The 10,610-nt window shown below is 52.2% G+C and overlaps 1 protein-coding gene across 1 annotated transcript in view; it reads left to right on the plus strand.

Annotated features, from left to right (window-relative positions):
* CLUH (clustered mitochondria (cluA/CLU1) homolog) overlaps positions 1–10,610 on the plus strand; it is a gene marked incomplete at its 3' end in the record, with an annotated part of 27,446 nt that overhangs the window by 13,075 nt on the left and 3,761 nt on the right. The window contains 12 exon segments of the mRNA XM_010153140.1: positions 116–208; positions 737–1,431; positions 2,541–2,758; positions 3,409–3,513; positions 4,593–4,693; positions 6,311–6,463; positions 7,032–7,094; positions 7,721–7,965; positions 8,777–8,861; positions 9,522–9,675; positions 9,999–10,138; positions 10,250–10,330. Of these exon segments, the coding sequence (XP_010151442.1) occupies positions 116–208; positions 737–1,431; positions 2,541–2,758; positions 3,409–3,513; positions 4,593–4,693; positions 6,311–6,463; positions 7,032–7,094; positions 7,721–7,965; positions 8,777–8,861; positions 9,522–9,675; positions 9,999–10,138; positions 10,250–10,330 (2,133 nt within the window).

Consider the following 10,610-nt stretch of genomic DNA (forward strand, 5'->3'; position numbering starts at 1 on the left):
GAATCCTCCCCCCTCCCCCTCCCTTCTCTCACAAAATGCCTCATCAAGCAGAAACAGACTTGCCAGCCCCCTCTGCCACAATGTGTTGTTTCCCACAAGGCTTTGACTCTTTCAGACCAGAGACTGGAACGAGGAGCTGCAGACGACACGAGAGCTGCCACGCAAGAACCTGCCCGAGAGGCTGCTGAGGGAAACAGCCATCTTTTAAGTTTGGGGACGTGCCACCAACTCCTCGCACAGCCCCTGCTCTGCTGCCTGAATCGCATTTGGGCCCTTCACCTGGGCTACCCTTCAGAAACTGCAAGAGGAGGATCCCTGTTTGTCAGCTGAGGGCTCTCTCGCATGTCTGCCTTCTGCTCCCAGCCCCGAGGGGAAGACTTATGCTCCTTGAGCCCGTGTCTCCCTGCTGATGCTCACCTGCTCTTAGTCCTTTGCTCTTCCGTGTGATCCAGTTCTGCTTTGAGTGAGTGGGAAGAATGGGGAGAAGGGGACACGCTCACACCTAAGCTCTCAGCTGCAGAGAGCTAATGAGTCTGAGCCATGCTGTTCCCTAATGTTCTGGCTCCTGGAGCTTGTATCCAAGCCAGTACCCAGGCTCACAAAAGTAAAAGCCAGCTGGCCTGCCTGCTGGAAGGCTTTCGGGGAGGAGAGCAGTGAAGGAGAAAGTTGCAGGGAGCTTTGAGAGCGAGGTGGTGGGAGCCCTTCCTTACCCAGCTTTCTCTCCACCTGCCTCCAGGTTCACAGCGACTTCACCGCAGCAGCAACAAGAGGTGCTATGGCTGTCATCGATGGCAACGTCATGGCCATCAACCCCAGCGAAGAGACCAAGATGCAGATGTTCATCTGGAACAACATCTTCTTCAGCCTGGGCTTTGATGTCCGTGACCACTACAAGGACTTTGGCGGAGATGTTGCAGCTTACGTAGCTCCTACCAACGATCTCAACGGTGTGCGGACCTATAACGCTGTGGATGTGGAAGGCCTGTACACGCTAGGGACGGTAGTGGTGGATTACAGAGGTTACAGGGTGACAGCTCAGTCGATTATTCCTGGCATCTTGGAACGGGAGCAGGAACAGAGCGTCATTTATGGGTCAATAGACTTTGGCAAGACAGTTGTCTCGCACCCCAAGTACCTGGAGCTGCTGGAGAAGACCAGCAGGCCGCTTAAGATCCAGAAGCACAAAGTACTCAATGACAAGAACGAGGAGGTGGAGCTGTGCTCCTCGGTGGAGTGCAAAGGCATTATTGGCAACGATGGGCGTCACTACATCCTGGACCTGCTCCGCACTTTCCCTCCAGACCTAAACTTCCTGCCTGTTGAAGGGGAGGAGATGCCAGAGGAATGTAGGAAAATGGGGTTCCCCAAGCAGCACAGACACAAGCTTTGCTGTCTCCGGCAGGAGCTTGTTGATGCCTTTGTAGAACACAGGTGAGCTGCGCTCCCCACGTCCTCCACCTGCGGCTGGTAGGGGTCCACACTGCTTTGTCCAGGGGCATCCCCAGAACTTCCAGAGTGGACAGCTAGGTTCCCCATTGCCTGGCTGTGCAGGTGCAGTTGTGGAAACTTGATCAACAAGGGGTGAGATTAGTAGGGATATAGGTATTCCGAGGGCTCCAGGGAGCCAGGAAAAGAGGTGGCTTGCTTTTTAGAATCATAGAATCATAGAATCACTAGGTTGGAAAAGACCTTAGAGATCATCTCCCTGCAGATACCCTGTGCACCTGATGGCTAGGGAATGGGAAGGATTTATGCTTCTTTTTAAGGCTTTCCAGATGTCTTGAATGCTACCTTATTCCTTAGAGGCTGAAAAAAAATACTTACGGGAATGGCTGTAGGGTGTTTTGTGCTGAGATGTGCTGGTGTTTGCGCTCGCTCAGTGCAGGTGAGAAAGTTGGAGCTCTGGGGGCAGGACAAGTCAAAGTCGTGTGGTGCTGGTGATGCTCATGCTCCTGCTTCCGAGGTGAAGGGCTGCAGGTGCTGTGCTATCACAGATGGCCAGAGCCTGTGCTTCGCTTGCCGGGAACCGGCCTGGAGCCCTGGCTGCTGAGCAACCAGTTCTGCAGCCAGCGCCCTTCCCAGTCCTGCCACGTGCCTGCAGGCAGGCTTTGTTGCTCCTTGGGAGAGCTTCCAGACCAGCAGCCTGCAGGACTGTGGCCGTAGGGTGCTGCTCCGTGGCTAGCAGAGGCTGGGCCTCTCTCTGCTAAGGTTTCCTGGCAGAATTGCTGCTGGTTTGTGTTTGCCTAGTCCCATGCATCTGGCAGCGGGAGTTGTCCCGAGCTGTCTGCTGATGCTGCCTGTGGAAAGCGATTTGTAACCACCCCAAGGAGATGAGTTTCCCATTGTGGTGGGTAATGAAAACCCACCTTTTTTTCTGCTTCTTCCAATTAATGTGCATTCCTTTGATTTTTGGAAGGGTCATGGTAAGAGGGTGTACATCCTGCCTTTCCACAGGGAAACTGGATAGTCTGTAATGCAAACTTTGTGGGGTTTTTCCTTGCAGAGCAGTGGTGATAACTCCCTCCTTTCCTTCACTGTAGGTATCTCTTATTCATGAAGCTGGCTGCACTGCAGCTGATGCAGCAGAAAGCCAACAAGCAGGAGAGCTCAGGTGCGTTGGAAAATGGTGCCTCTCCGGAGAACGGTGCTGCAGACAGCGAGAAGTCTGAGTCAGAGGATGGTAAAATAGATGATAACGTGACTGGACTTGATCAGGTGAAAGAGCTTGCTGAGACCATTGCATCTGATGACGGAACAGGTATTTCATCCTCGGTGTGAAGCAGCCCAGGCCTCCTGCCCAGGCGGGTGGGCTGTCAGGGCGGGAGCTACGCCAGGCTGGGGGTGGTCGGGGCGATTATTTGTTGTTAAACAGGGCAACTGTTGCCTCCTTGTACTGATACTGCTTTAGCTCTCTGCCCAGAGCTGTTCACTTCCTGATGAATTCATCAGCCTGGGGGCCTGTTGGGTAGGTGGGCGAGTGTCTTCAAATGCAGCAAGCCCATCAGCTGTGCTGCAGGAGCGAGAGCCTGGCTGGCAAGCTGGCCTGTGGGGTTGGTGGCCGGAATTGGGCTGCCAGAGGCTTAGGGTGGGGGTGGAAGGGAGCAGGCTGTCACAGGGCTGGGGAGCGTGTGATGTACAGACACCTTCAGGAGCCCCTGGCCTGGGTTTCCGAGTATCTGGGGGCAGGGTCCATGGGTTTTCTGGGTCATCTTACATGCTCGCATTCAGACTGCATTTTGCAGCCATCCTCCTTTCCAAATATCTTAAATTGATTATTGTTATAGTGGATTTCTGCAGACTGTGCCATCACTGCTGCTTTTAGTTACAAAGCTTCTCTCTTAATTTAAAAACTGGGCTTGTCATTTTCTGAAATCCACATTCATTTGTCTGTTTTTCTTCCTGCTCCAGTGGATCCCAAAAGCAGAGAAGTGATTCGAAACGCTTGCAAGGCTGTAGGCTCCATTAGTGACACGTCGTTTGACATTCGGTTTAACCCAGATATTTTCTCACCAGGTATGTGTACAAAGAGCTGGTTTCAGTCCTCTGGAGGACTGCTGTGGCAGCCACAGATGAAAAATGGTGTTTGGTGGCCAGGAATAGTGCTGGCTTTGGCTCGCTGGGCATGGTGCGGGATTCTCCCTGAAGCACAGAGATACAGGAAAGAGAAAGATGGATTGCGGTGCTCAAACCGCCAGTTGCAGGCGGGAAGCCGGCCCCCGCTGCTAGGCTCGGGGGAGGTCTGCAGGCTGCTGCCAAGAATCTCCTTGTGATTCTCCAGCATCCCAGCTGGTAGACCACATGAAAAGAGGTGGAGGGAGGGAAGAAGTCAAATCTGATCCTGGTGAAGTAGCTTACCCAAAAACCAACAGTTGCACGACTGATGGTGGATCCTCAGTCAGGGTTTGTTGCAGTAACGCTGTGGTAAGCAGGTCGCAGCGCCCTTGCAAACGCAGACATCAGTCACAGGCATTGTACACAGCTTTCCATGTCTGGAATTGGTATGTTTTTATATTTTCTATTAATAATAATAATAATAACTTATTATTTTCTCTTCCCTTGCTGACATGTTAAACTGTCTTTGTCTCTGCCCATGAGTGTTTCGTTTTGATCCTCCTCCCCATCCTGCTGACCAGGAGTGAGTGAGCAGCTGCGTGGTGCTTAGCTGCCAGCTGAAGTTAACCATGTACCTGTGCAAAAGCAAAAGGCTCTGAGTTTCCGGCACTTGCGGTTTTTGCTGACCTGTCTGCTGCAACATTCCCCCTCCAGTCTAGCCAGTTGGCTCTTTTGCACTGGAAGGGTACACAGCACTTGGATAGGCAGAACAAGCTGGATAAAGAGCAGAATTAGGGCTTTTAAAGGCTGTGTTAAGAAAGAATAAGTGAGCAAGAGCAGCACAGCCTCTAACCAGGCAGAGCAGCTACTGCTCTCCATCATAAATGCTGTAGAGTAGGTGAGTTTTGAAGAAGTATCTTTAATTCCAGGGAGGCAGAATCACTTTACTTTTTACCTGCTTTTACTGTGCGCTTTCTGTGTGTGACTTGTTTCTGGTTTGAGTTGACGTGTGTTACGTTTTTTCTCTTTTACTCCCCTAGGTGTTCGTTTTCCCGAGTCCAGCAAAGAGGAGGTGCAGGATCAGAAGCAGCTGCTGAAGGATGCTGCTGCGTTCTTGCTGTCGTGCCAGATCCCAGGTTTGGTAAGGAACTGAGGACCGGCAGTAGTGTCCTCTGAAAGCTCGCCTCAAGCCTGGCCCCTCCGGGCAAGCACTGACCCGACAGCATGCCAGCTTCGCCCCCCCGGCAGCCCCGCGTCCTTCTGCTGGCAGACGCGTTCCGGCACCGGCGGTGAAGTACAATGAACGCAGACAGGAGGGGTTTTCATTTTCCTGACTTGGCATCGCGGCACAGTTTTCCCTCCTCACTTCAACAAAGCGTTTTTGGCACTAGTAATTAACAGCTATTGCTACGGGTTTGGGAGAAGAAAGGCCACCTAAGTCATCCTCCCTAGCCCCGAGCATCCTGTACAACTTACCATAATACCTGACCCTGACTGTGACTCAATTGCTGACTAATAATGTGGAGTGAACTGGGAAATTGTTCTTACTAATATCTATTGTAAAAACTCCCTAAGTCTTAAGCATTTTGGATGCTTACCCGTGCCCCTGGCTAGATGAGAAGGGAAAAGCTGGTATTTCTTAAGACAGCCTTTCAGTTGACTGCTAATGCATGTGCTAGAGCCAGCACTGTAATTAGGAGGATAGAATTGATGATCTCCACTCCAAGAGGTTCAGGAGTTGTTGGTCTTATGTAGGAGGGGATTTTCCTTGCTGGAAAACTTCTTCAGAACTCTTAAATCCACTAGTTTTGTAGTCAGCATAACCTTTAAGGCCAGCTACTCAGCCTTAAAATAAAAAAGGAGGGGGAGTGAATCAGAAGAGGGATTGGTGTCTGGTGTTTTACAAGACGGTTGACACACTGGTATATAAACCCCAAATGCTGCACAAGCACATGTGAGGGCAAGTCACAGGCCAGCTGCTGTGAGCAGGTGGTCCCCCGGGCTCTGCGTATCGGGGAGGAACTGCTGTTCCTCCATGACGTGAATTGAGCGACTTTATCAGCGCTGCAGCACAACTTTAAATGCAAGTGCCATTCCCCCTTATCAGCAAAGCACGTCCAACTCCCTGTAGTCTTTTAATTGGAAATGTTTTTAGGTAGTGACTGTGAGGCCCTTAAAGAAGGGTTACCAGCTCGTTCCACAAGCCTTAAACAGGCCAGAGGGAAGCGGTTCTTGTTGCCTGAGCCGCACGAGTCCGGAGTCCCTGCTCTGGGTTCCTGCATGGCCTGGGGCAAACCGCTGGCAGCCGAATGCTGGGCAGTGCTGAGCATTGCTGTGTCCACTGGTGCCCTTGGGCTGCTGAGCATGGTTTGGTCCTGGTGCTGCCCCACGAGGCCTTCACCCCTACTCCTGTTGCAGAGGGAAGTGGATTTGGCCTGAGCTGCTTCGCTGTGGTGGTTGATCTCTCAGCGCTCCGTTGCGCAGCACTTACTGGGACCACGCAGAGCCGCTTCCCCACTGAGACGCGGGGGGAGAATGGCACACTGCTTTGCTGGCTGGGGAGCCCACGGCCGCGGCAGGGAGCGCCGGCAGCTTGGCTCTGGCTCATCAGTGCTCCGTACTTGCCAGTTCTTGCTATGCTTGTAACTTCCGTGCCATCCCTGGAGGCTGCAGTCTCTGTCATGCAACACCTTTTTTAAATTGACATTCTTCCCTTCAGGTTTGCTCTCAGTGACCACAGTGTGTGTGTGCCCCGCAGGTCAAAGACTGCCTGGACCACACGGTGCTGCCGATGGACGGCGCTACCTTAGCAGAGGCCATGCACCAGCGAGGCATCAACATGCGTTACCTTGGCAAAGTGATCAACTTCATCGCCAAGACCCCTGGCCGTGCTCAGCTGGACCACATTTTTGTAAGCACCAGTTTCACTTCAGACTGTCCGTTGAAACTGCCTCTGGCACAATTTGCCCTGCACAGGTTCCAACTGGCGAGGTGTTTTCACTGTGTGAAAATAAACAGCTTCAAAAATAGAGGAGGAGGGAGTAGGACCTGTAACTGGGGGATGAGGGATTTGGGAGCAAAACTCCCCATGGCTTTCATAATGTTTAGGGAGTTTGAATGCCCTCTGGGACAGAGAAGTGCTTCTAGGATCCCCAGGCGTAACAGCAGGTAACAGACAGTTGGATTTTAAGCCATGTGGTTTTAAGCCTCTGAGGTCTGTCTGGGCTTTGGATCAAACTGGAGGGTGGTGTTAGCATGGCGGCCTGGGAGCACGTGCAGGGCAGGCGCTGCACTGCCCGCTGGCCGTCCCGTTAGAGCTGAGCTGTACTGTGCCCTGGTGTGCAGCGGGCTCTTCCCGTTCCGTGCTGCAGGGTGAGGGCTGGAGAATGCTCCTCTGCAGGTCGTGATAGAAGCAAAGTGGATTTTTCGTCGTTACTGCTGACTGACCTTTAATCTCTGTTCTTTATTCCTTTGGGTAGAAAATAGGAATCAGTGAACTGATCACTCGATCGGCTAAGCACATCTTCAAGACGTACCTCCAGGTATGACCTTCAGCCTAACCTCTTGCCTCGTGTGTCCTCTCTAATGACTTTTCCCACAAATAGCTCTTGGAGTCTCTTCTCATTAGGCAGTTCGTGGGGGTTGCCTGGCAACGGGAGGCACAATCTCATTAGCCCTGAAATAGGTGCAGGCCTGGTGTAGGAAAACAAGTTCGTGCTTGGAGATGGCTTTCCCAGAGTAATCCTGCGTGCTTTCCTTCCCCAGATTCTCGCTCCTTGTGCTTTAAAAGTGAAATGACAGCTGAATTTTTCCTTGTAGCACCTTTTCTCTTGCCCTTCTAAGAAGCCTTTTCAATGGCATGAGCACTAGTGCACTCTCCTGCCTGTCCCAGCATAGCATAGCAGCACACCTGCCTCTGTTCCAGTGTCAACGTCGTCTTCACGCTCTCTAGTTTCTCTGTCCCAGGTAGCAGCCCAATGGAACTATATATTTGTGTAGGTATATACTCATCTCTTACATGTACATAGTTCTCTCTGTGCTAGTTCTACCTGCAAATACTGCTTTCCTCTCCTGGAAGATTGTCCCGTTTCTGGTATGACTGGGTTTGTGTGGCTCAGGAGCGTGATGGCAGGTGTCTTCCATGACTGATTCTGGTGTCTCACTGTAGGGTGTGGAGCTGTCGGGTTTGTCAGCAGCCATCAGCCACTTCCTCAATTGCTTTCTAAGCTCCTTTCCAAATCCCATTGCCCACCTTCCAGCTGATGAGCTGGTCTCCAAGAAAAAGAACAAGAAAAGGAAAAACAGGAACCTTGGAAATGCTGATAACACTGCATGGGCCAGCATGACCCCTCAGGAGCTTTGGAAGAATATTTGTTCAGAAGCAAAGAACTACTTTGACTTTAGTCTTGAATGGTAAGCAGAGCAAATTGCCCTCTTATGCCTGGTTTCTCACCAAATGTCTGTAGCTCTTACTGTTCTTTCACAGGACCTGCCTTTTTCACTTGTTTTCTGTTTGAATGTAAATTTGTACTCTTGAGGGAATTTTATGGGCTTATGATGGAAAAAAATCAGGCAAAGAGCAGGAAGGAGAAGTGTAACTGAAATTTGAAATGAGATGAAACCTATGAGGCAAAGGCAGCTGGGAAAACCCGAGGAGGAAGGAAAACCTCCTCTTAGTGGTGCAGAGGGGAGCAGAAAGTAAAAAGCTGAAGGAGCGTAGTCAGGAGGTAAATATTTGTCTGTAGAGATGATGATTTAGGCTGAAGGGGGCTTATGTTCCAAAACCAAGGGCAGGTCTCCTGTATCTGAAAGAGGGTTGCTGAATAAGGCTGTGGAAGGTGCAGATAGTGGGGATTCAACTGGAAGTACAAGCAGCGGCCCAAGAGGAAAAACCACGACTAGTTGGCTAAATCAGTGAACATCCCTCTGCGTCAAGGACAGCCCGCCCTTCGCCAAGAGCTGAAGGCATCCAGACCTGCAGCTAAACTGCAGCGAGCTTTGAAGGAGAGAACACATAGGATTTGAGTGAGAAGTGCCGTTGTGCGTCTCTGCTGTTACAGCCGCTGGCAACCGCCGCGGCGTCAGTGGCGCTCCCAGTCGCAGCTAGCGCAGGGCCCCGTGCTTCAGGGACGGGGCAGGGCCCCGTGCTTCAGGGACGGGCAGGGGAGGGGTGTCCTTGAGCAGAAACCGCCTGAGCGCTGAGGCTTGTGTGTGCTTTTTGCAGTGAAAATGCTGACCAAGCAGCCGAAGTGTATAATCTACAGAAAATCACCCTGCTTCGTGAGATCTCCCTCAAAACTGGAGTCCAAGTAAGACCCGCGTCTTCCCTCCCTCCCTTCCCCGTCGCGTTCCGTGCTGAGAAACGTGAAGGGTGAGTGCAGGCTGCTTTGCCAGGCTCAGCCTTTCAGACAGACAGCGCCAGCCCCTGAAGGTCTTTGTTCGTGTTGGAATGCAGGTTCCAGCCCTGGGGAAGGAGATTTCTAACCCAGTTCCCTTTCGGGGTGAACGTGCCGTGCATCTCCCTTGGAGGGTTAGCCAGCCTGCTGTGGCTTTCTCTGTCTGACACACCAAACGGGCGTCTCGTTCGTGCACACGCATCCTCCCCATCCAGAGAGAAGCAGCTCTCTGGCTGAGCAGAGCAGGGCTTGGGGTTGTCCTTGCCTGAACAACCAGGGGGGTTTCCTCCCCACAGAGCTGCCTTCTCTCCCCTCTGTGGGAGCTTGGCTGGGTGGGGGCTCCCCTGTGGGGCTCTGGTACTGGCATGACTGTGCCTTGGTGCGATTTCACCACGGATGTGTGGTAGCGCACGCCTGCGCCTGACCTTCTTCCAAAACTGCCCCCAGGTAGGGGTACAGGAGGTGCTTTCACTGTGAACCCACATGCAGAATTTGAGGCTCGTTTCCCCGCTCTTCTTGCCAAGTACCTATGGAAGGGTGACCGTGACCCTCCGGTCTTTTTGGTTCCTCCAGATACTGCTGAAGGAGTACAATTTTGACAGCAGGCACAAGCCCACCTTCACGGAAGAGGATATTCTCAACATCTTCCCTGTAGTGAAGCACGTAAACCCCAAAGCTTCAGATGCTTTCCACTTCTTCCAGAGCGGGCAAGCAAAGGTTCAGCAAGGTACAGACCCAACGTGCCCCTTGGGGCGACTGCGGATAGAGGGGAGAGCAGGGTATGTGTGGCCTGGCCCTCTGCCAGCACGCCCCCACTCCCCTCATTCTGGTAGAGAACCGTGGTCTCCAAGACCGTCGGGAACACGCACCTGCTGTAGGGCTACCAGGGATGAACGAGGACGGGCGCAGAGCAGTGGTGTCCTTCTCCGGGGCGTCAGCCCTCCCACGAGGCAGTGACGAGTGGCTGCGCACCCCGCTGCCGATGTCACTCCTCTGGCAGTTCTGGGAGTTGTTTCATACAGACGTATGTACAAATGTAACGTCTTTCAGGTTTCTTGAAGGAGGGCTGCGAGCTCATCAATGAAGCCTTAAACTTGTTCAACAATGTGTATGGTGCTATGCATGTAGAAATCTGTGCCTGCCTGAGGCTGCTAGCTCGTCTCAACTACATCATGGGAGATTATTCAGAGGTAAGCAGGGCTTGGACAGGGCCTGTCAGTCCCTTTATTCCTTCCCTGCGTTTGTTTGCCCAAGTGCTCGGCGTCTGTGTGACTTGCCCTTGGGTCTTCTGTTCTGTTTAGGCCTTAAGTAATCAGCAGAAAGCGGTGCTAATGAGCGAGAGGGTCCTGGGTATCGAGCATCCCAACACGATTCAAGAATATGTGAGTACAGGGAGAAGCAGTCCCTCGTGTGTCCGACAGGAAGCCTGTCTGCCTTAATCCATGTACACATCTAGAAAACGCTTGGACTCGCCTGCCTTCTGCAGTGTTCTGCCCCGAATCTTCCACTTTCATCATGTGTTTTGTGTCTTACAACTTTGTAAACTGAAAACCTGTGTTTGTAAGCGTCCGGCGTGGTCAGTACTTGTCACGCTTAGCTTAGAACTCTGGGGGTTTGTCTGCTGCGTGTTTATTTATATTGATTGATTCTGCTGGCTCTTTC

The sequence above is a fragment of the Eurypyga helias genome, unplaced genomic scaffold, assembly GCF_000690775.1.
Source record: "Eurypyga helias isolate BGI_N326 unplaced genomic scaffold, ASM69077v1 scaffold15896, whole genome shotgun sequence".
In the NCBI taxonomy this organism is placed as follows: Eukaryota; Metazoa; Chordata; class Aves; order Eurypygiformes; family Eurypygidae; genus Eurypyga; species Eurypyga helias.